Source organism: Caretta caretta, chromosome 1 (genome assembly GCF_965140235.1).
Source record: "Caretta caretta isolate rCarCar2 chromosome 1, rCarCar1.hap1, whole genome shotgun sequence".
Lineage (NCBI taxonomy): Eukaryota > Metazoa > Chordata > Testudines > Cheloniidae > Caretta > Caretta caretta.
This window is the reverse complement of record NC_134206.1, coordinates 46,448,699-46,475,280: the sequence shown is the minus strand read 5'-3', so window position 1 is coordinate 46,475,280 and position 26,582 is coordinate 46,448,699. Positions and strand designations below refer to the sequence as shown.

General features: G+C 38.5%; 1 protein-coding gene across 5 annotated transcripts in view; it reads right to left on the bottom strand.

Annotated features, from left to right (window-relative positions):
• PAN3 (poly(A) specific ribonuclease subunit PAN3) overlaps positions 1-26,582 on the bottom strand; it is a 123,232-nt gene that overhangs the window by 60,531 nt on the left and 36,119 nt on the right. For 4 of the 5 annotated variants that reach the window (XR_007356161.2, XM_075127612.1, XM_075127605.1 and 1 more), the window contains exons 4-5: positions 24,031-24,101; positions 5,528-5,689 (exon numbers count right to left, since the gene is read on the bottom strand). Coding sequence is in view for 4 of the 5 variants with exons in the window: in XM_075127612.1 (XP_074983713.1) it covers positions 5,528-5,689; positions 24,031-24,101 (233 nt within the window). In the remaining variant the exon portion in view is untranslated. The remainder of the gene's footprint in view (positions 1-5,527; positions 5,690-24,030; positions 24,102-26,582) is intronic. The other variant, XM_048846468.2, reaches the window with a different exon arrangement.

Sequence of the window (26,582 nt, the reverse complement as noted above, 5' to 3'; positions counted from 1 at the left end):
GTCTGAATTTGTTTAGCTTCAGCTTCCAGCCACTGGGTTCTGTTATACCTTTCTCTGCTAGACGGAAGAGCCCACTATTAAATATTTGTTTTCCATGTAGATACCTACAGACTGTAAATCAAGTCATCCCTTAACCTTCTCTTTGTTAAACGAAAGTCTAACATTATAAGGCATGTTTTCTAATCCTTTACTCATTATCGTGACTCTTCTCTGAACTTTCTCCAGTTTCTCAACATCCTTCTTCAATTTTGGGCACCAGAACTGGACACAGTACTAAACCAAAAGTTGCACCAGTGCTGAAAAAAGGTAAAATAACGTCTCTTCTCCTACTCAAGATTCTACTGTTTATATCATAGGATCACATTAGCTCTTTCGGCCACAGAGTCACACTGGGAGCTCACGTTCAGCTGCTTATCCACCTCCACCACCAAATCTTTTTCAGAGTAACTACTTCCCAGGATATAGTCCCCCACTTCATAAGCAAGGCCTATATTCTTTGTTCCTAGATGTATACTTTTCCATTTAGCTGTATTAAAACACATATTTGCTTATGCCCAGCTTACCAAGCAATCCAGATCACTCTGAAACAGTGAACTCTTCCTCATTATTTACCACTCCACCAATTTTTGTGTAATCCGCAAATGTTATCAGTGATGATTTTGTGTTTTCTTCCAGGCATTGATAAAAGTATTAAATAATGTATGGCCAAGAACCAATCCCTGAAAAGATCCCCTGGGTCAGGAGGGAAACAGAAGTGAGTCTCTGCACAGGAGAGGTGATGGCTGAGGAGCCAGGAGTCTACAGTGGATGCCCTTAATGGACCAGGGAGGAGGGGGAAGCAGGGGTAGAGGGCATGCAGATGCAGTTTCCTTGAACAGTGACAGGAAGGTAGAAGAAAAGATTCACAAAGCCATTTACTGAATATATTTAGAGAACCTAACAGACTCAGACTTTAAGGCCTGAAGGGACCACTATGATCATCTACAAGGGATGTCTGCTGCTCAAAGAGTATGGATAAAGTAATGGAACAGTGTGACTTTAAAAAAAAAAACCCATGAAGTACTGGCTGTAGTTCTGAAATTTCAATCAAGCACTAAAAGTAAGCCAACACCACCATTTAAGTGATTTGTCCAATAGGTAGCAGAGCAGAAAACTGAATCCAGAGCTCCTGGCCAATGTCTTATCCTCAAGACCATTCTTCTCATATTGTCCATCCCCCTGCTAGTGCAGAATAGTTCCCAACTGTGTATTTTCTAATGCTTTATTCTGACTAGCTGTAAAATAGTTCAGACAATAAATGAGGATTTTGTGTGTGTCAGATTTTCTATGACAAAGGCCAGTTTCAAAAGTCTAAAGTGGGGACATAGAAACAGTGTTCAACAGAAACTTAACTGAATGTAAAATGTACACATATGTTGTCGTTAATGAACACTGTAGATTTCCCCCCTAGCAGACTGATAAATATAGCATGGTGGGGTGTGAACATGAGAACATTCTGGTGCTACCACCTCACTTTCTGCACCAAGAAGTCAGTTACAGCCTACTGCACCAGGCCAGAAGGGAGACAACATTTAAATCAAATCTATTGCAGCAGGTAGTAAAAAACTACATTGTTCAAAAGGAATACTTTGACAAATTTGTCTCCTGTATGCATAGTAAAAACAGCTGTAGAAATATGGGTTGTGCCTTTAAAAGGCTGTGGCTGGTGTACTGCATGGCTATATTAGCTCCATGCACAAATCCTATCAGATCAAAGCAGATATAGATTCCATTTATTTCAGAAGTATGCGGTCAAATGTACTTACCTCGTTAAAAATCTGAAGTAAAGCCTTTTTGATCTTTTTTATTATTATTACTACTACTCCTACCCACCACCTCCAAATTAATGCTGATCTGTTCAAACATCCCAAACTGAATAATCCTTTAAGGTCACTGTTCGGAAAGAACTCCATTACACTGTACCCATGCTATTCGAGGCAGTTATCTCCCTTTATGGCATGCTTTTCAAAATGGTTTTTATATTCCAAGTAATCTTTAAAAACAGACAGGTGTACCCAATAATGAACGTCACTTACCCAAGTCCCTATGCAGGTGCTTGCTATTCCATTTGAGTTTTTTTTATAATTATGACATCTGAGAATTAAACACTCTGGAACATCAGAGCAGCCAGCCTGAGACTGGAGGTTGCAAGGGACATTAAAAACAAACCTCTCTCCACCACCCCATTTGTGCAGAATGCCTGTTTAGGCTGTTTAATAGAAACAAACAACACATCTCTCCTAAATTAAATGGACTCTACCCATTTCTTCTGGAGATCACTCTTACCATGAATTATAGTATTGCTCCTCCCCCCAAAAAAACAGTTACAGGTATGTTGAGCTGTATGTTTAAACTCAACCTTTTCTTACCATTTTACACAGTATTTCATATTACTGCATGCGTGTTGTGTGATCATGTAATAATACACCCTACTTTCTGCATACACACAAGGGACAGAACTGAAGTAGCCATGGATGTTTTGTAACTGAGGGTAGAATTTAGTCCTGAAAAGGAATTTAGTAACCTTTTGAAGCACAAAATTGAATAGAATCCAGCTCACTTTCTGCACAACAGTGTTGACCGTGCAATGCTTACAGCTGTAAGAAGTAGCATAAGCTTACTGCCACTAACATAAAATTGATCTGACCCTTGTGTATTCATGACCATATTAAATAGTTTCTGTCCTCTTTCAGCTGCTTTTCTGACCATAGCAACATATTAAAGATAGCACTTATGTTGCACCTTTCAAATAAATTTAATCCTGTTTCCACAATCCGAATCAGGTATTTCAATGGCTGTACATTCAAATGAGTATGTGAACTTTAAGAATACCAAAATGAAAAGTTATTGGAATGTTAAGCTGGAATCCTGGTTTGTATTAGTTATAGATCTTCAACAGCTAAGAAAAACCTGCAAATAAACCCCTATGTCCATTTGAATGTACAAGTCACCTTAACGGTATATTATATTTTCATAAATTATATTAGCAATTATGACTTGAGGCTGAGTTCTTCCAGGGAGTTAAGAGGCTAAGATAAGAACTTTAGCTTCAGCACAGGCTTTCAACACCTCCAGTAACCACTAAATGCCCTCCCTAGTCACTACTGTTTAATCATCCTACACTATTTTCAGACCAGAAAAGCTATTTTTGAACTACATATCTTCAAAATGTTGGTAAGGCATCAACCTTATTTGTGGATTATGGACATGCTGAATTAGGACACAGTCAACTTGAAATCTCAGTTTCAACATGTTAATTTAAAGGTAATTTCAGGAACCAAACTTGCCCAATTACTATTGCCTATTTGTGATTTAACAGTTAGTTTCTATTTTTTTAAGAATAATTTTCTCTTCTCCCCCTTGTGTTAAAACAGAAAAGTTTAATATCGGTACTTTCAAAGTCACCCTCACAAAAACTCACTAGAACTTCAACATATATAAGGAACAATTTTGTTATAGAATTCAACCAAAGCTGAAATTCAGCTTTTCATTCTCCACCGAGAAGGCCCTATACAATTTTGCTCTCACCTACAGTCTCTGCTCATCTCTCCATTTTTCTCTTTCCTTCCCTATGCTTTTCACCATACAACTCCTTTTGTCTCATCTTCCTGCCCTGATTCATGTATTCTGCCCTCTACACCTGGAATAGTCTTCCCTTCGTCATCCACAAAGAGTGCTCTCGCTCTTTCTCTCTCTCAAAGAAAGTATATTCAAGCAGGAAAGCACACTGTAGAATACACAGCCTCACGTCTTATGTGCCACATTAATAACCGACTGTTGCACTGGCCCTGGCTATGTGTAGTAAGGAACTTGGATTTATGGGATACTGTTCCTCTGCCCTTCCAAGCCCCTTGACCCACACTGCAGTCCCAGACTATTGCCAATTTAAACTCAAAGACCTGGGGGCACTACTAGGACCAAAGATCCTCACTCCTTTACAATTCAGGAGGGAAAAACTTAGAAGAGAAGGGTGGCAAGGAGGAGGCCTGAATATTTAGGTTTCTAGTCCACTGCCTCCCCCATAGCATTTTTAGCTTTCTTACTCTAGAGCTGGGCAAATGGACCAGATGAAAATCCCAACTAAATTACAATGGAAAAGGAGAAGAGGTGGCAACTGCAGGAGCAGGAGGGAGAAAGAGCGGGCAACTCCTTCCTTGCCTTTCCCTGTTGAGTTTGGGGATGGGAATTCTGCCATTCCCCCTCTTCCTCTCACCTAGCAGGTGGCCCCTAGTGAATTATGTGTGGTTTGTGCCCCTACGAGTCACAAAACAGAGTGATATATTGAACAAAAGCCTGAGAGCTTCAGAGTTCTAATTCCACCTCTACCACTGATTCACTGCATGCCTTAAGCAAATCATTTAACCTTTATCTTTCTAACTCAAATAGGAAAATAATACCTCAACACCGCTGTGAGGTAGAAGACTGTTCTCAGAGCAAACATTAATCGCAAGTGTTACGGAAGTTTTAAGCAATAGGAATTACACCTAGGGTTACCACTTCTGAAATACAAAAAAATGGCACCCCTCCCCCTCCACAACCACAAGGCAACTCAGTAACACTGGCCTCTTGAAGAGCAACTTGAGTATCTAGCGAGATAACACACAGATAAGATAATGATAACATCATTTTCTTACTTAAACTGTGTAAGTGGGAACACTGCAGGATTTTTAGCTGGACACAAACTTTTAACATTAGATATCCTAGTGTATTGTGATAATAATGGAAATCTTTAGTTCTACATTAAAAAAACTGTCAGATTAAATTATTTTACTGGCAAATTCATAAAAAAAGCCAGGCTGGTCAAATACCAACCAGGTGGTAACTCTAGTTACAACACAATAGTTAAGGTTAATACGATCATTCCATTCTAAGTATCTCTTTTCAGTTCTAACTTTATCAAGTTTATACAATCATAACCTTCAACACTGCACAATCTCTCCTCTCTTAAAAACTGATTTGATGGTAATTTGGGGGGATGGGGGGAAGAAGAAGAGGAGGAACTATTAATACAATGTTGAATTTGACAATTTAAATGCACAAGACAGCCAGGAAATTTAGAAGGTTCAAATAGCAAAGTTAAATTGTGAAGTTTTCTGATTTTTGTGCATTTAAACTTTTCTACTTTAATATTCAATGCAAAAAAGCCTACAATATTAGATGTTTGCGATGGATATAACTAAACTTTTTCCATCAGAAATGTAAAGTATGGTGTCTTATTTTAATAGGTTAGAAAGAATGCAAGTCTGTTATCTCCTCCACAAATTAGAACAGTAAACAAACAAACAAAACCAAACCTCTGAATGGGAGCGGGGACAGACAATAAAATGCCAGAGAGCACTTGTCCTGGGGGCAACTACACTTATTTTATTGTTTGAGCTTCTGGCCCAATTTCAACCCCTGCTTTGAGTAACTGTTTCTAACATTTTTTTAAAAATGTAAAATAAAGCATCCAAGATACTGAAAAGTGACTAGTAAAAAGTAATTTTACCTGAAAATTGTTTTCTGTGACTCTGTTCCACCAAACCATATTGATGGGTACTCCTGTTTTACACCTGTCAGCCAGACAGCCAATAGCGTTCTTTGATTTTCGTGCCTTTGATCCCACCGGAACTATCCTCTCCTCCAGCATCCCCAGTCGATACTTCCTTGGCTACGAAAAAGAAGGAGAGAAACCAGGCCACTCCTAACATCCCTCAGTCTAGAACTAAGCTAAAATAGGTAGAATATCTCAGGATGATCTCTGGATTGGTGGAATAGGAAACAATTTGCAAGTAAAATTTATCTGAGACTGTTTCCCTTCAATCCCGACTATGAGGCTCTAACTAACAATGCCTTGGAAAGGAAAGGAAAACAACTAAGGCAGAGGTAGAGTATTTGTAAGCAAACCATTGCAACAGAAGTCAGCCACTGAAGTCTGTGCATACAGTTTGGTGAATTTCATAAAAATGAAAAATTATGTTTTGCAAAACTCTTCCATTGACACTTCCCTGTTTTTATCCCACAAAGCAGACACTGTGGTGGCAGAACAAGTGCAGAGGTTTTAGACAGAGACCCATGGTACCTTCCAACCTATATTCCTCTAGCACATACCTTCAACCACATCATGATACTGAACTCCGACACTTTCCTTGGGAAGGGTCAAAGGCATCCATCAAGCAACAGGAAATCAGCTTAATGAAAAAACATTCAAAGGCAAAACAAATATTTACGTTCAAGGCTGCCACAGCTCTTTCTTGAAAGAAAAAAAGAATGGGGCCTTAAAGGAAATTTCAAAACATAAGACAGTTTTGAAGCCATTTACAACAGAACTCATGGAACTAGACAAAAGGTCTTCCACCTGTCCAAATTAATATTCAGAAGACTAATTCCAGCTATCTTCCTAGATGAAGACAGACGTGAAATACAATAATGGAAGAATATGTGAAATGGACTCCAGTCACTCAAGAAAGCAAACCATGCGTTTTTAAAAAAAGCAAACATGCAAAAGGTGGTTGTGACTCAACAATACAGACAACCCTAGTACCCTGATTATGAAAACCAGTAGATGGACTTTAAAGCATTTCATTGAATTTTTATGAAAAGAGCTCTGGAAACAAACCCTTTACCCAAAAAAAACAGGCAAAGCACAAGGGCACTGCAAACTTCCCCATGATGTCATATCAATGTATCCTAGCCTAGAGAGCAAATACCAGCAGGGACACAGTTCAGAGTTTAGACTTACTTAGAACATGGCTTCTTTACTGCTGCTACCAATCAGTTGGGGAATAAATTTCCACACCTATGAGTACGGGTCTTAATGCGCTGCTTGGCCACTAGGATCTGGATTGAGACCACCAATTACTTAAATCTCACATTGGTCACTGAACAGTTCTAAAACAGCTTTCAGAAGACTTCTAGTTTGGGTAATAGGTTGTCGCCTGAATGTGAAGAATGTTAGAAGTCTAGGATTTTGATAAGAACCTGCTTTAAACTTCCAAAATGATCAAAGGATGTTCTGCTATGGTAAAATCATGACAATGAAAGGGAGGGAAAGAGCAGCTAATCTATTTTAGAATATTTTACCCACACAGAATGAAGGATGTAAACTTTTCAATAGTCTCCTCTCTAAAGCAAGCTTGTAGCAAGAGTCATTCTACATTAAAATACCCAAATCGTTCTGAATACTTGTTACACGAAGAAATATGAAACTGTCTGGAATCAGACCAGCATGTCTGTTATACATGGTCCCGTGTAATGACTTCACGGATAGGAGATACGGCACGGATATGGATCAACTCTCCTGGGTTCCCTTTGTTACTTCCTTCTATACTTGTAATATGAACTCTTAAAAACCATGGAGAGAGTTCATCCTTATTCATAAAAAGTCTTCCTTTTGGGGTATCTACTGAAATAGGTATCAACTGGCAAATGTAGGGAGGTTTTACTGTGATCCTGTATAGATGGAGATAAACTAAAAACTTACTCCCCTTCATGCAGAAACCTACGTAACTAGTCTCTCTAGGAAACTGAACGGCTTACAACTGGACATGCATAGTAAAGATTGTTCCTTGCTAGACAAAATGAGAACTTCATTGAAGGAGATTCCCCCTGTTCATGCAAAGCCACCAACACTGTAAGATGAGTTTAACCAGACTATCACAGAAGGCTGCAAAAGGAGCCTCTGTTTATGGGGGGGTTCACCTGACAACCTATGAGTCACACTTTTAGCCAGTCTAAATACCTACAGAATTCAGTTGGCATTTTGCTTGAATAATAATTCCAGCATTTGGCCTCCTCACATTCTTGCTTCTGAGAAAAATAGTTCAAGTTAACTAAGAGTAGAAGATGAAGGATCCCAACTTTGACCTTCAAGTTATAAAGATATAAAGCTGCTTAAAGATCAAGTAATTTGAATCCTTGACGTACAAAAGGAGAGTAAGTGGCTTCTGCAATGTCTCTAAATGGAAATATATAAACTGTGTGATGACAGGACAACAGTCTCCCCACATTTTGAGTATGAGTGCATTACAGTAATGCTAATGATCAGTTGTCCATTTGGGAGACTGGAAAGAGCAATGTGTCTGAATTTCTGGTAAGGTATACTCAATACAGGATCTTTTGGGTGAGACAAAATATGTCTTTTCTCTGCATAAATATTGAAAATTTTACTGTATTTTTCATGATGGGTTTGACTCAATGTCCTTGACCAAACTAGCACCTCGGCCTTCACTGCTATATCAAGTACTATGTCCCAACCATCCACTCTCCTCAGTGTTGAAGCTCACATATATTTATGAAAGGCTTATGGATCCTTCAAAATGAAAGGTGATCTATAAATATAAATATTTTGAAAAGGAAAACTAAAACAAAAGAGAAACTGAGCCAAGCACTTAAACCAGAGGAAGGCTGTTTCCTTTACAACTAGATTCAGATTCCAGAGCACTACACTGAAACTGAATCCAGGTTTTATGAGGGGTCACAACCAAAAACACACACACACACACCCCACAGGCCAGTTGTATGCTACAAGCAATATAGAATCCAGTCTGGACTGATAAGATCCCCCTAATTCATAGCCTTCCTAACAAGGCTCAGGAATTAAAAGACATCTGCATGTAATAAAACTTAGATCTTGCACTAGAGATAAGATTTTCAAAAGCGCCCAAGTGATTTAACAGCCTACATCAGGGGTTCTCAAACTGGGGGTCGGGACCCCTCAGGGGGTCACGAGGTTATTATGAGGAGTCACAAGCTGTCAGCCTCCACCCCAAACCCTGCTTTGCATCCAGCATTTATAATGGTGTTAAATTTATATATATATATATATATAGTGTTTTTAATTTATAAGGAGGGTCACACTCAGAGACTTGCTATGTGAAAGGGGTCACCAACACAAAAGTTTGAGAACCACCAGCCTATATCCAATTTTCAAAACTGACTTAGAGCTTGTCTACATGGTGAGTTACTGCATGGCAAGCCAGGGTCTGAATCTACAGCGCATCAGCTTGCTGTGCAATAATTCACCATATAGGCACTTCAACAGCACAGTAGAAGTCCTGGACAGTGGACTAGACCTTAGACATTCACTGCAGTTTAGCAGTGTCCACAGAGTCAGCATGCAGCAAGATGATGTGTGGTAAATTCACTCTGGCTTGCCATGCCATACAGACATGCTTGAGTCACTCAAAATTTTTTTTTACCCAAGAACCCGAACTTCTGCAATGTAAGAGACATAAAAGCCCTGTCAACATTTTAATAAAAAGACTGGATACAAGTTTTGAGTAACTCACATCTAAATATCCCAAGTTCACCCTCAAACTATTCCATCAATGAAAGCACATCCAGGTCAGGATGTACAGCCGTGTCTATAGGAAACTGGAAGAAAGGAATTTCTGTAGGGAGAGCTGATAAGATTAGTAAATCTACTGAGTAGTCAGGACAGGAAAACCAAGATTGCCATATTCTTGCTCTCTGTAATTTTGTTTGCTACCACAGGTAGCAGATTATGTCTTGGATCAAAGGCAAGGACAAAGCAGCCACTCATAAGCTTCTAGGAAAACAAGTCACCTTGATAATGTCTTCTCTGAAGCTATGACATCCTATGAAGTATGATTTAACCTGCCCAATACAGCTCAAGAGCTGCTTGATGCAAGGGCAATTCCCTTGGATGAATATAAAGACGACTGTCTGAAAGAAAGACTCCATCAGGTAAAGAACTGCTCAGCAAGACTTTTTGTAAACTTTGACATCTGTATAATGTCTGTACGTTTTAGGAAGGCAACTGACATTTAAATACTGACTTGGTAAACAATCTTGAGAAGCATCAGAAAGTTCTAAGAAACGTCTTCACACCAAAACACTCTGACAGATGAGCAATCTTGAATCACCATGTGCTCTAGAAATGTTTCCCGATGCCAGCCTGTTACTTGCTCCCCATTCATCCAATATAGAGTTCCAGAGAACTCTAGCAAGTCTATTAACTTGTCCATTTTATTCTGCTAGATGGACTGCTTGTTGTATTTGAAATTAGCATGGGGAAGTAGTTTTTACTTTGTGTAATGACTCATCCACTCCCAGTCTTTATTCAAGCCTAAGTTAATGGTGTCCAATTTGCAAATTAATTCCAATTCTGCAGTTTCTCATTGGAGTCTGTTTTTGAAGTTTTTTGTTGGAGAATTGCGACTTTTAGGTCTGAAATTGAGTGACCAGGGAGGTTGAAGTGTTCTCCGACTGGTTTTTGAATGTTATAATTCTTGACATCCGATTTGTGTCCATTTATTCTTTTGCGTAGAGACTGTCTGGTTTGGCCAATGTACATGGCAGAGAGGCATTGCTGGCACATGATGGTATATATCACTTTGGTAGATGTGCAGGGGAATGAGCCTCTGAGGGTGTGGCTGATGTGATTAGGCCCTATGATAGTGTCCCTTGAATAGATATGTGGACAGAGTCGGCAACGGGCTTTGTTGCAAGGATAGGTTCCTGGGTTAGTGTTTTTGTTGTGTGGTGTGTGGCTGTTGGTGAGTTTTTGCTTCAGGTTGGGGAGGAGAGGGTGGCTGTCTGTAAGCGAGGACTGGCCTGTCTCCCAAGATATGTGAGTGAGGGATCTTCCTTCAGGATAGGTTGTAGATCCTTGATGTTGCACTAGAGAGGTTTTAGTTTGGGGCTGAAGGTGATGGCTAGTAGCATTCTGTTACTTTCTTTATTGGGCCTGTCTGGAGTAGGTGATTTCTGGGTATTCTTCTGGCTCTGTCAATCTGTTTCTTCACTTCAGCAGGTGGGTATTGTTCTTTAGTTGTAAGAACACTTGATAGAGATCTTGTAGGTGTTTGTCTCTGTCTGAGGGGTTGGAGCAAATGTGGTTGTATCTTAGAGCTTGGCTGTACACAATGGATGGTGTGATGTGGTCTGGATGAAAGCTGGAGGCATGTAGGTAAGTATAGCGGTCAGTAGGTTTCCGGTATAGGGTGGTGTTTATGTGACCATCGCTTATTAGCACTGTAATGTCTAGGAAGTGGATCTTTTGTGTGGACTGGTCCAGGCTGAGGTTGATGGTGGGATGGAAATTGTTGAAATCATGGTGGAATTTCTCAAGGGCTTCTTTTCCATGGGTGCAGATGATGAAGATGTCATCAATGTAGCACAAGTAGAGTAGGGGCATTAGGGAACGAGAGCTGAGGAAGCGTTGTTCTAAGTCAGCCATAAAAATATTGGCATACTGTGAGGTCATGCGGGTACCCATAGCAGTGCCGCTGACTTATGCCCAAATAAATTTGTTTGTCTCTAAGGTGCCACAAGTACTCCTCATTTTTTTTTGCTGATACAGACTATCACAGCTACCATTGTGAAACGTATTCCATAGGTAATTTTGGAAAATCTAAGCGTAACATTTATTTGTGTGTGGAAAGAATTTACTCATTTTCTGAAATGCATTTATTATAACATTGATGAGCACACAGCATTTTAGAGATGTAATACACTTCCTGTTCCAAGGATCTTACAGTCTAATTCAGTCATAGAAACATTTGACTACGGTGGGTAGAGAAGATGCAGTACACAACAGTTATCAGTGGGTAGAGAATACAGATTTTGGGACAGCATTGTATTTCAAGGAAAGTAGTTCAAATATGTATTTTTGTTTTACACAGATATTTTTGAAGGGTTATTTTTATACATACACTAGAATGGGAACAGATTATGCCTCAACAGAGATTAGGCAGAGATTAGTGGTGGAGAGCTACCAAAGAAGAATTTGAAGATACTGAGCCATGCTGTTAGTCTACTGGGACAGAACTAGCTTTTCCTGTGTTGCCTCCTAAAAACTGACCATTAAACACGATGTGACAACCCATAACCTGCTAGAGTACACAAAAGCGCTCTGAACAACTCATTATCCCACAATCCATAAAACACCTCCTTCCTCCTCTCTTCAGGACAGCCATAAACACTATGTTATTTTCATTCAGTAAACCATGATTTGTTATCTGGACTACAAGCACACACTTCAAATGAACATTACCAGTAACTAATATGTTCCACATGGAGCTATAATTGAACACTACTTAGTAGTAGAGTTGCTATAGAATGCACCATCCTTTGTCCTGCATGCCAACTATTAAGGGGATGTCTTCCCTAGCAGAGGCGTGCAAAGGATCAGTTCCAGAGGATCAGACCCGGTACCATAAAGGTGCCTCAGCCCCCCCACTTTTTTTTTTTTTAAACTTCTCACTCTTCTCTTCTGTCATGGTGCCCTAGCCTTTTCTACAACTGCTTCCGTCACTTGCTCTCAACTGACCTTATATCTGCATTCCTGAGCTCTGGCTTAGTTTCACCTGTTTTAGCCCTGAGTTTCACAGACATATGACCTTTGACCCGATTTCTCAGAGCTTCACAGAAATATTAGCTAGACCTTTCACACACTCAGTCATTCCAATGCTAGCAATTCATTCACGAAGAGCTTGGTGGGTGAATTCTTATGGTCAACAGTGATTTCCACCATGAATACCTACAAGCACAAAAATGGTGCTCAAAAGTGCAAGCTGCAGCAGGCCTTTGAAAAAGATCAGAAAAGTGCAAGTGGTCTACATAGTTTCTTGAAAAGTGAAAAGTTTGGCCATGTTCCTGGTGAACAATCATCGGATGTTTCTGCTACTTGCACTTTTGGACCTTCCTTAGCTAGTGAGGATGTTGATTTGGATTTCTCAGGCTCATTGAGTGCTGGAACATCTGATTCTGGCACAGAGCTTGGCATTGAATAGTTGAGCCCTAGAGTTTGAGTCTGGGACAGAAAGTTGCCTGTTTGTGAGTGCAATAGTTATGGATGTGGATGCTGAAATTGGTTCGATTATTGAAAGCGTGGGGAAGAATTTGGACTCTGACAAGGTAGATCTGGCTACTTAGCCACAAGTGACAGATTCTGTTCACTATTTTTTTGCAGAAAACAATCCTGTTAATTTAAAACAAGGCAACTATTAAAATGGTGAGTCTTTGCTAATACTCCTAATGTTAATTGCCAGTGATCTTCATTAATGTACAGTTAGATGCTTGCCTCCTTGTTCCATTTTACTTGTTTGCTTTTTCAGCTAAATTCCTCATCTTCCTTTATGAACCATAAAACTGTGCACCCAAACTTTTCCTTATAGCAAGTGAGAATGCCAACATGAACATCTGAAGGAATATATAGAGGCAAATCACTTGCTGGATGGAACTTGCAGAACAGCTGGAAAAGGACTGCACAATTGAAAAAGGTATGTAAACCTGCTACAAGATGCAGAAGGGCATGTGGCACAATACTCTCATCTCTTGGATATTCTGCTGTATTTAGGTGAGAGATGTTAAGCTTTGAGAGGTTCAAGCGAGAACTTAGAGAATTTCTTGTAATGGTAATTTTTTACATTTACTGGAATTGCTTGCAAGGTATGGATAGCGTGTTGCAAGACCGTGTGAAAGCTATTAAAGCTTGTGCCACAAAGGTGACATACGGAAACTGAATTCAAAATGAATTTTAGTAGGATCATAAGAAAAGTATGGCAGGCTATTTTTTACAAGGTTAATAAACCTGATTACGTCTCTATTATGTTTTATTGCATTTCAGACCTCTCCTGATGGAACAAATGTCTCAGGTGTTTATGTATGCAGAGGTTTTGAAAGACAGAGCAAAAGGTTATTGCGAATGTTATAGATTTAATTGACATCCACACCAAAACTAGGGAGGATATTATGGAAGTTATTTAGAAGAGCTAAAAAAACCGATTTAGATCCAGCTGATTGAAGGGGACAAAGCAACGAGAACAGAGCTAATGGCTGTAGCACACAATGCTGTTCAAAACTGAATTCAGTGGGCAAATCAAAACGAGTCTTTCGTCCTACATGCTACCCATTCACTGAATCTTATTGGAGAAGCAGCTGCAATGATTGTTCCAAGTTGTTTTATTTTTTTTTGGAATTATTCAAAGATTGTATACTCTGTTTTCCATTTCTACCAGTGGTTGGGATATGTAGAAAAAGCATATTAGCATAACATTAAAATGTCAAAGTACACAAGATGATCAGCATGGGTAGAGGCAATGTGCTAGACAAGATCAAAGCTTCAAACAATCTTATGCCAGTACTTAGACGTTGATAGATTGCAAATAAACATTACACAGAGGTTTTTGTTTTCTTAGTATTCTGCATCTCAGCAAAAACATCTGGTCAAAAATTAATGCTGTGAGCAAAAAATTGCAGAATTCAGATCTTGACATTAAAACAGGTAATGGTTTACTTGGTGGCCTGCAAGATGCTTTAACAGAATTATAGTCTCCTGGGTTTGTTGCATGTAAGGAAGCTGTTGATTCACAGTCTGAAACATTAGGATTATCCACACAGGTCAAAGAGAAACTATCTCAAAGGGGAAAGTAATGCCAGATGAACTTCCAAAGGATGAAAAGAAAGGTCATTAGATCTTGAAAGTTTTGAATGCAAGGTTTTCAACTCCATTTTAGACAGTATTAACACAACTGGATGATAGACTGCATAAGTACGAAGTGGGAAAAACGTTTGCTTTCTTTTAAAAGAGGAGTAACTGAAAAGTCTCAGCAGTGACAACTTGAAGAGCCACACTCAAAACTTAGCAAGCAGCTACCCTTGTGGTTTTAAGCCCTGAGAGTTTTGACAATGAAACTGAGCTCTCTGCCAGTTTTTGCAAGCAAATCTTCAAGGATGACTTAGAAACAAAAGCACCCACTGAACTACTTAGTTACATTCTAAAAAGATCTTTAGATAAGAATATCCATAACAGAAATAGCATTGCATATATCTTGCTGTCTTCTTTTACCTGTGGCAACTAATCAAAGGAATTTCAGCAAGCTAAAATTAAATCACTAAGAACACCTATGGGGCAGGAAAGGGTATGCAATCTGGCAATTATTTCTAGAGAGAACTCAGAAGCAAGGTGGACAGACTAGGATGAGTTAATAAGATTGCTTTAGAGAAGACTTTGTAAGAGTATGTAACGGTGATTTTAGGGTTGGGGGGAGAGGTGACGGTGGGAGGCAAGGATGCCCATATTTGAGTCTTAACTGGGCCCGGAACATCCTGGGTACAGCACTGTTTCCCAGTCTCTTTCAGGTGAAATTCAAGTTGCTGATATGGATCCATAAAAGCCAATGTGGTTTGGATCGTAGTTCTAAGAGCTCTCTCTCTCCCTTCATGTTCCACGAACACCATTCAAATCAATCAAGCACTCTTGCCTATCGTCCCTATATTTGAACTTCTGAGGGCTGGAAACAGTGGTTTTAAGCAATGGGCCTTAGGCTCTGGAATTAACTGCCCTCAATGGGAAACCAGAAGAAGAATCGCTTAACCTTCAGCACACAGTTCAGAGCTCATCTGTTACAGAGGTGGAGCATGCTGACATTTACAATGTTGTCACTAGGATTAAGACTGCATACAAGTTTCAATGCTAACTCCTATTTTCATTTGCTCATAACATTCTTAAATTTTCACCTTTTAAGATGAAACTTTCACTGGCTGAAAATGACTTGGGAAAGTGATCAAAAATGGTTGAGTTATTTGAGGGCAAGTGAAAAACAGTTCTTGTATTATAAAAAATTACTGATACTTTCAGTTTGGTACAGAAATAACAGTCATTCGAGGGATGTGCTTTGGAGTACTGCATGAAAACGGGTTTTGATCTGAGTTACAAATGTGAACAGTGCATGCTGCTGAAAGAGGACATTCTGCATTTTGTTTCAATTCACAACACAGGAACACAGAGCAGGCAAGTGTTGGCTGGTGGCTGCACAGTGTAAGAGTCCCTGCAGACCTTACAAACTCCAAAGGAGTAAGAGAAAGCTGATGCACTCTTAGGTCAGTCTATGCTCAAAAGTTTAACAGCACAGTTATATCAGTTAGAGGTTTGATTTTTTATTTGTATTTTTTTACATAGCTATGCTGGCAAAAGCCTTACTGTAGATGCAATGATACTGGCAAAAAAGTACTTTTTTGCTGGTCTTGCTGGCAGAGCTGCATGAGCAAAACTTCTAAGTGTAGACAAGGCTTAAGATTTGAAGCAAAGAACCATGCTTAGAAACGTACCTTGGGAACTCCATATCTGAGGGAGGCAAAAAGTGCATTACTAAGCTGTAAATTTCTTAAGTTTAAGGGCCTCTTTTATGATGTCTTATAGTGCACAGAACACAGCATTATGGCGGTGTGTAACCAAACAGTTCCAGATAACGGAATTTACACATACAATTATATGTTTTTTTTAATAAGAAAGTAGACTTTAGACATCTAGGAAAGTGAAATTTGGGTTTTCGTTTTAAAAACCCTAGAATATTATATATAAAAATTTTGAAAAAGTTAAAGATGCATAATGAAGCACTCAAAATGCAAGGAATAATAAGGTTAAGGATTCATATGCAACCTTTACTCCGCCCCGTGTTCATGCATCTCTATACAGTAGCTCTTCCTCAATGATGACATTCTTCCTGTCATTTTAAATACAAGTGTAGTATCTTATATCATGTATGGAAGGCTACAAGATCTTTCCCTCTTCATGTTCCATTACAGACATATGAAGAGTTCATAGCAAGTCATTCTTACACAGCACACTACATATGTATTAGATCTAACATAGGTATAAGAGAAATTTTGCAAATACACAATAGCCATCTAGATGTACAGCAAAGTTGCTTTGAGGTTTAATTACCTCAGCCCTTGAATTGTAGCTATAGAAGACTGTGTGCCTGGTAGCAAAGATATGTAGCTGATGAGTGTGGACAAACCTATTAAATTATCCTTTTCCTAAGGTATGTCTCACAGAAAGACTAAGTTATTAAAGTTACTCCAGTCATAAGATATACTGACTTTATTTAGGTATAAATAACAAAACAAGCAATAAGATATTTTTTAAATTACTAGTTAAGATGAGAGCTAGAAGTTTGTTCTTTCATATAGTTAGAGGAATAAGCATTTTATCTTGATGAACTTATACACGTCATCAGTTTCTGAAACTTTCTATAAGTAAATGTAATTTTGAAATAGTTTAGCTTCATGAAATAATGTAGGGTGCCCACCTACCCATAAATCAAATTAAACCTGAATAAAAAAAAGTATTTAAGAACACACCACACTTACACAAAAAGAAAGAAAATATCAAGTCAGGTCTGTTAATTAGTAAATATCAATTCTGTGGAACTCTACTGAACAACTGAAAACTGAATAACAGAGTTCCATAACACTGTAAAAAGGAGACCAAATAGCACAGCAGTCTTGATACACGCCTTGTAGTAAATAAGTCAGTTTCTCCACAGTAAAGAAAAACTTTATTCTAACTCTTTGTTGGAGGATAATCTTGTTTCCACATTTGTGCAATAACCTTCTTTATAGAAACAAGCAAGTGATTGCGTAACTGTTTAATAACAACATTTTATTATTGCAAAAGTATGGTATAATTGCACAATGTAAACTTCATGTTTGAAAGAAAAGTTTAGTCCAGTAATGATCTGAAGTCTTCTCTGTAGCCACAATCCTGAAAATTACAATGAGTGATGACACAAATGTGGGGTTGCTTGGTAATGAGTACTGATCTACCCCTAAATGTGGTTTATGTACTGGATTTCTGAGATGGTGTGTTAGAATGTCAGAGGGGAGCAGACAGTTTCAACACACTCCCACGTGGTTACATACAGTCATAAGACCAGTGACTGCAAACCATTAAGGCTGAATGGATTTCACTGTCTGAACAATGGAACATGGATGGGAATATTCTCCTAGAGTGACTTTTCTCTCCTTCTGGTTCAGACTTGCTGACTGACTTGGGGAAGACATCACACCACATCCCCATACCAAAGAACATTGAGCAATGTGGTAATTGGGGCCAGAGACACAGAGGGAAGGAGAGTTGACTTTCTACAAGAATGCTGAAGTGCTTTGCGTAGCTCAAAAGCCTGTTTCTTTCACCAACAGAAGTTGGTCGAATAGAAGATATTATCTCATCCACCTTGCCTTTACAAGAATGCAAGTTGGTTCTGTTCTTTTACTGTAATTAGGGTGGCCACTCTCACATTCTCAGAATACTGGACATTCCAGTAGTTGTGGGAATGGAGTGAGCCCGCCCCTGTCGGCATGCGGGGTGCACGGGAGGACGCTGCCCTGCAACCACCAGTGTGATCTCGCATGCACCATGTGTGCGAGATCGGGCCAGAAGAGTTGCATAGTGTGCTCTTCAAAACAGCATTCCCCTGTCAGATACTGAACAAAACCATGTCCGGTTTTGTCTCTGTTCAATTTAAAATCAGATGAGTGGCCTACCTACCTGTAACTCAAGAGAGAAACATCTTACTTAGCATGCAGAGAAGCACAAGATTAGAGGAGATTAAATATGCATGTAGGTGGTTTTGAAATCTTTATCTCTAAAGTTTTGTTCCTACCGCTGAATAAAATATTTGGATTTAAAGAAGTTGGTCAATCTCACTGGTCACAGGTCTGTGAACTTTGCATGGTAATACTTGGTTGAATACATGGGTATCCCAATCTAAGAGTGGAAGCACTGCAAAATTCCATTCCAAGACAGGGAAGGACAAGAGCCCTTATACCTGGGGGGAAGATGGGGAGACTCAGACAAGAATGGGAACAGAGGTGCAGCTAGTCCTATAACGGTGACAAGCACGTAGGTGTCCTTTTCATTGCATTTTTCCCAGCAAAAGAGGAAACCAATTTTCATTAATTCTTGATAGTTTGTTGGGAACATAATACATTCTTAATATTATCTTAACCTGAGTTAAGATATCCGAGGGGTTCTAAATTAGCTATTACCAACCAAAAACGATCTTGGAATCACTGTGGATAATTCTCTGAAAACTTCCATTCAACACGCAACAGCAGTCAAAAAGGCTAACAATATGACAGGAATTATTACGGAAGGTAAAGAAATAATACAGAAAATGTCATAATGCCACTTATGAATGCGTGGTGCACCCACAGAATCAATTCTGTGTCTAGCTGTGGTTGCCCTGTCTCAAAAAGGATATAGTGGAACTGGAAAAGGTTCAGGGAAGAGCAACAAAGATGACGAAGGGAATGGAACAGCTTCCATACAAGGAAAGACTAAAGTTTAGAGCTGCTCAGCTCAGAAAAGAAACTGTGGGGGTGAAGTAACAGAGGTCCATAAAATCCAGAATGGTGAGGAAAAAAGTGAATAGAAAAGCGTTATTTACCCTTTCACACAACATAAAAACCTAGGGTCACCTGATAAAAGTAATAGGCAGTAGGCTTAATACAAACAAGAGGAAACAACTCACCACTAAGCTTGGAACTCATTGCCGTGGGATGTGGTGTTGGCCAAAAGTATAAGTGGATTCAAAAAAGAACACATGCATAAAACTGGAACAACACAGAGAAGGAACAGATCCATGACGACAGTTAACTAAGGTAAATATGAAAAAAATTGAATTATAGAAGAAATGCTACTTTACGTATAGTATGTGATCTCAAAGACTACTGTAATACATATGCACAAGATAGCAGAGCAAAGGTTGCTTGTTGAAACTTCACTTTTGAGTGCTTAATAGACTTTGTATGGAATTCTATTTAATTTCATATCAGTCAACTAAGTTTTACAGTTTAAGAAATGAGTTTACATGACAAAGAACAAAATGAGAGTTTATTTTTTTTAGCTGAAAAAAGATAAAGAGAATTCCCAGGTGAGTGCTTGCTACGGAACGACTCAATGCCTCAAGGTGCTGGCCCCAATTCAGCAGAGGATGTTGGTATGTATTATCTTTAACCACATGATAAGTCCTTAGTCCCATTTAAATACGACTGAAGTCACTGCTTCAAGTTAAGCATGTGACTAAGTGTTTTGCTGGGTTGGAGCCAGAGTGTTCAGCACCCTGCAAGACTGAGTCACTAATGGTTTCAAGGCAGTGTACACATACTAGTGGAAAGCTGTATAGAACACAGTAAGTACAGAAGGTGCCAAAATACACTACTGCTGTCAGCAACTGTAGAAACATGGCATGAGCAGGACTAAAGTGGAAATTAGGTCTTGTTCTGGGAGAGACAAATATTCCAGAGGAAATGTGGAATGGTTTAGGCAAAGTTCACCTCTTCATGTAAAGAATACTCTAATAGACTAGCTAAGCACGAAGATGCACCAAATTTGAATAAGTAGTTTGTTTCTGATGAATCTCAATCCAGATAACCTCTCCAATATCTTCCACCGTTCAGTCCAATTTGGAGAAAATCTTTTGCTCCTAACTTCTAGTCATCCAGGGCCAGTGAAGAGAGATTCTGAAGGACTAGAACTCTTGTTATACAGCTTGTGGTATATGTAGAGAGACTAGTACAAGCAGCACAGAAACATCCCAATAGCATGGCCAAACGGAATCACAGGATGGTTCCCTCATTCCAACCACTGTACCAACAGCTGTCATCACATGAACAATTATCACTTCCGCAGGGTATATCTACACAGCAATAAAAATAACCCACAGTACTGAGTCTCAGAGCTCAGGTCAACTGACTCGAGCTTGCGGGGTTCAAGCTCTGGGGCTATAAATCACAATGTAGACATCTGAGCTTGGGCTGGGGCCCGGGCTCCGAGACCCAACCCCCTTCTAGGGTCTCATAGCCTGGGCTCCAGCCCAAGTCTGAACACCTACCTTGCAATTTTATAGCCCCTCAAGCCCAAGTCAGCTGACCTGAGCCAGCGGCAGCCATGCCACAGATCTTTTAGCACAATGTAGATGTACCCATAGAGATCTTCTCTAGTTCTGACTCAGATAAAGAGCCATTCAAAAGTGGAAATAAAACCAAGAAAATTATTGGGAACCATTGAGGACAGTTCAGTTCCAGTGGGTTTGAAGGTATGAACAAATAAATAAAAAAGCAAAGAATGGTATTTGTGGACCTTCCAGGCTGACTGGTGAAGGTAAGTGGTAACCATAAGTCTGGATTGGTGGTAACAGTCTCAGAACCAGTTTACATAAAAATGTCACTATGCGTTTTTCTTTAAACCGATAAAAGTGCCATCCCCTTAGCATCGGTGATTACAATCAATTATACCATACATATTTTATGAGCTATCAAAACCAATTACCAAAGGAACCAGAATTAATCCAAAGAGCTTTTCCAGGCTGAGAGAAATAATAATTTATGCTAATTTAAAATATAATCTTTCTAAAAAGAAAGTATTTCAATATATTAATGTTGAGACAAAACGTTAAACTCCAAGGAATCCAAGTTCAGGATGACACTCCATCCTTAGCAACTGGTATTATGCATTTTGGAAGATGACAAAAAAGGTACAACAGCATTAAGTTAAGGACAGAGTGTTAATCTAATATTGAATATCCCGGCTCTTGTTATCATGCACCACAAATTTATTATTTGTGTACGTAGTTTGTAAGAGAAAAATTGCCATAAGAAATTTTCAAGTAGCTACCTAATTGCATTTAGGGTTATGACATTCAGAGAGGTTTAGGGTTGTCAGAACCACCACATAGACTGCACCCACAGAAGTGTTCAGCTCATATGAATTTTTCCTTTTCAGTATCCTGTAAAATTTCTTAAATTTGTATTCTTAGATTTACTGTAACTTAAAATTGTAGTGCAGCATTCTAATAATTATTTGATGGGTGAAAGGAAAGATTTTACAGTTCCAAGAATGCATTTATCAAAGGCCATTTGAAGGTAATTTTTAGAATGTTCATGTAAAATTAAGAAGTTGGGTTAATTTTTTTAAAGCCAATCTGTAGCTGACTGATTACAAGATGTTTAAAAACATGTAATGTTTTTAACGCCCTAAATATTATAAGCACCTCAAATAGCCCCAAGCACACAAACCTATATTTCCAAACACTGTCTGCCTACACAAAAAGCAAGGAAATTCATAGTTAAGGTTACCAAGTCCATCCTTAACTTACTTTGTTGTAACCAAGTATTGCAGCTCATAAGTAGTATAGGATCACCCACTGTTCTGAGGACTCTGATAGGATCATATGATCAGCAATATCTAGGCACAATAAGATTTTTTTCAGACGGAATAAACTCTGAATTTCCTTGTCGAAGTCAGCTATTTAATAAATCTTTTACAGAAAACTTTATGAATTCAATACTACTCAAACATCCCTCTTTCGGAGAGGTAAGATGCAAAGCTTTTTTAAATAGTTGAGTATTTTAAGATTCCAAATTGCTAACTTTTAAACAAAATACCTGAAAAGCAATTTCTCCTTTACTCACTTACCAAGACCCTATTCAGGGTGTTATATTTGTCTTCCAAGTCAGTGATAATGCAGGAAATGCTGGTTTTAGACAACTGTTTTCAAGCGCTTTCAGGACAAAAACAAAACCCTCAACTTGGGTTCTTGGCAAGTAAAGAGATTTTTTCAAATAGCTATGTTCAAATTGTAAGTGCATATGAACTCAGGTCTATACAAACCATTTAATATCCCAAATCAATATATTTCGAACTGTCAAAAGCTCTGCAATTCACCTTACAGGTGACCTGTTGACATGAACTGCAAGCTACACAAACCCCAATAATACAAAAATATGCATTTCAGAATATTAACAGTATTTAGAAAACAAATCCATAGCCATCTGCATTTGTATTCTCTGCAGACTGAAGTCAGTGGATAACCTTCTTCTTCATGAATCGACATTAAGAAGTAGCAGCTACAACGTATACTCAATTAGTAACATTTCAGAGGTTTCCAGTTTGTATTCCAATTAACAGAAGTGCTAAATTAGTTGTAAAAGTGAATTATGAGTCAGTTTGCATAAGCCACTCTTTCTGTCAAAGATACCATTTTTGTGACTATGGGTTTAGAACTTTGATTATTCATGGAAAAACAGGAACAAGCTAGGAATTTATACCAATTTCAGGTTTTGCTTTGTATTTGAAACATTACATTACCAGCCTGGACAAATGAGATTAATTATAGGTAGGTCAATTAAACAACATATAGCACCGTAGCCAGTTGGCCTTATAGTATACCTATACATGATGATATGCTCCTTCTACATATTTAATTTTTATTGTTGTGTGTATATTTTCATTCTCACCACTTTCAGCAAGTAGTGAAAAGTGCAAGATTATATGCAGCATTTAAAGCAAGCTGTCAGAGCGTGACAGCTGGCATTAAGGAACAGGGACAATTCATAATGCCAAACTATATCCAATATTAGGAAATAGACAATCTGTAACAACATTTTATTTCAAGGAACACTTATTTGGTGGGCCAGTTATGGTAGCTTTCATTTCAATCCTTACCTGCAGGAACTATGCAAAGAACCCACAACTTTCAGTACATGGTTAGAGCTACAGGAGAAAGCACAAGCATGCTGAAGTAGCGTGCTTGCAAGACAGTGTACCACTCACTTGGGGGAAATTAATGCTCATGTAGGTGGCTTGATATTAGGAAAAAGATGTGAAATTGGTCAGTGAAAGTACATTTTGACTACTATTTGGGACAAGTTGGGTTGCCTTTCTAACAAACAGCTGCAGATTACACAGAACAGATGGAACTCTGGTGTAACCCTGGTTTACAGAAAAAAACTTTCTGATCTTCTAGATGTTTACATTTTTTCAAACTAATGAATTCTGCAAGAATCACTGAGGTTCAGGACCCATCCTCCATTTGAAGATCTTATCACAGAACCTGAGGCTGTGAAGGCCCAAGATGAACACCTGCAAGCCTCTGTTCTCAGCATCATAAAAACAGTTTATTTTAGAGTTCAAGGGGCAGGTCCTTGACACTCATGTTCAAAGTATTCTTATAAATGCAGTCTGAAATATGTGCCTGGAATATTTCACATTAGCAGCAACAGGCTGGTCTGCAATAGCACATCTTAAAGATATCATCTAACTTCTTTATGTAATGAAATAGAAAAGAACAAATGTGACACCAAAAGAGTCATACCCATTTAAAACAATCTAATTTCTTGGGTTCCCTCTGTCCTACCCTCCATTCTTCTTTTGTCAGTTACAGATATGCCACCTTCTAGAGTTTAGGTGTTGCCTACCTTTCTCCTTTGAGATAAACTGAGGGCAGCAAAGTCATTAAACAAGGATGAAGCTGGTGAAGTCAGTGGGTCTGTAAAAGAATGTTAGAAACATCGTTACTACTATATATTATCAGCACAAACTATTTTGAAAAAAAGTTCAAATAATTTTAAATGTCACTGGAAAAAGGCGAAAAAAGGTTTATCCATTCAGAATTAAAGCTAATTTTAAAGTCAGAACTGCTAAAAGCATAGCAGTTCATTAGACTGTGCATGGGTACACAATTAAAAGAAGAATTTAAAAAGTTACCCATTGCCAGTTTAAATAATTATGTGCTGTACTCCATACCACTTAATTCTGCAAACATTATGGTTGTTGTCTGTTTTGCCAATTTTTTATTTAGAAATTTAATCAGGACCTAGAGGCAGTCAAGATGAAGATTTTACAAATAAATTATTATTTCTCCCTGTCCCTTCACTTTGCCTCCAGATCATAAGTATCATAATCTGGATCTCAATCACCACAGTCACTATTTAAACAGGAAACTCCAGATTAATTCATAGATTAAAAATATGGATGTCTCCTAATTGCCTAGTGGATGCCATCTGCTAACACACTAATGTTTAAAAATGTTTTCTGTAAACCCGAATCTCTTTGACCATGGTCAGTATGCCTTCAAAGTGCAGTTCTATTCTAAAGTGTGCCTCAAAAAGGGAACTGGAAGTTCTCTCTCAATTTCTTAAAGAGTCTGTTCAGTTTACACAGCCAGTCTAGCAAACCAAAAGTCAGTCTGTTTTTTCCCCTCTTCGTGTATTGCCCTCAATGGTGGATATTTTACAGCTAAAACTTAAATCTCATTTACACCAGCAAAACTCCATCGTCTTGAACAATTAACTATTTTCAATCGGAGTGTAAAAGTATAATTCAGGACAAAACCTGCTCTGTAAAATAATTATTACTAGAAATGAAGCACAAGGAGGAAACAGCCACCTGACTTTCAAATCTAAGGTTGCATTTGCACGATAAGTCCATAGTACGCCCATATAAATCCATGGTACGCTGACATCTTGAATACTGCATGCAGATATGGTTGTCCCATCTCAAAAAAGATATACTGGAATTGAAAAAGGCTCAGAAAAAGGGCAACAAAAATAATTAGGGGTATGGAACATCTTCCATATGAGGAGAGATTAACAAGACTGGGACTTTTCAGCTTGGAAAAGAGACTACTAAGGGGGGATATGATTGAGGTCTGTAAAATCAAGACTGGTGTGGAGAAAGTAAATAAGGTACTGTTACTTCTCCTTCTCATAACACAAGAGCTAGGGGTCACCAAGTGAAATTAATAGGCAGCAGGTTTAAAACAAACAAAAGGAAGTATTTTTTCACACAACGCACAGTCAACCTGTGGAACTCCTTGCCAGAGGATGTTGTGAAGGCCAAGACTATAACATGGTTCAAAAAAACTAGATAAATTCATGAAGGATAGGTCCTTCAATGGCTATTAGCCAGGATGAGCAGGGATGGTATCCCTAGCCTCTGTTTGTCAGAAGCTGGGAATGAGCAACAGGGGATGGATCACTTGATGATTCCCTGTTCTGTTCATTCCCTCTGGGGCACCTGGCATTGGCCACTATCAAAAGACAGGATACTGGGTAAGATGGACCGTTGGTCTGACCCAGTGTGGCTGTTCTTATGACTAATCATTAAGATAGGGGGTTTTTTGTTTGTTATTTTACTTGTAAACGGACAAGTGAATTTGCTGTGGCATCTAACACAAACACGGAGCTCCACAACACCACTTTTGTAGCCCCTTTTAGAGGAGGGCCATACTTTAAATGTATGTTTTTGCCAATTGGAAGTGGGAGCCACTTCTTAAAGAAGTTAAATATTGATACAGGACTAAGCAGATCATCTGAAGAAATCTAAAGTGTTGTTATATTCTAAGAAGTAACTAAAAAGAATATTGTGAGGTTCAGTATTCTCTCACTGGAGTTAAACACTAAATTTGCTCAAGTTAAAAGTAAAAATATTTTCCTTAACTGACAGCATTTCAAACACCTTGGGATCTTCCAGACGTTGACATAACTAATAATGATTTTTAAGTAGAAAATGCATTAGCAGCTTCATAACACAAAGATAGGCCTATAAAATATAGTCATTTTTTGTATGGATGGATGGAATGTTCCCAAGTAATATGAAAGAAGAAAGTGTGAAAGGGGCAAGGTATTACTTAAAACATGCTGTGTAGAAATTTTAAATTCCAAGCTCCAAGTTATTTGGCATATGCCACAGAACTCAAGATCCAAAATTCATTAGATTCTGTTAGTGCCAAGTTCCTGTCCTCTGTTACCAGGAGTTTCATACCAAATAGCCTATTATACCTTGGCTGTGGGAAAAAAAATATGAAAAACATGAAACGATAAACTTAGTTCAATTTGTAAATAAAACAAAAATGTGTGAATATGTGCATCTAAAATTTAAAGGTAAAAAAAATTACATATGTAATTTCATTTCAAACAACTATTTCAAACAACTATTTTTACTAAGAGGCATTTAAAAGGGATTATTG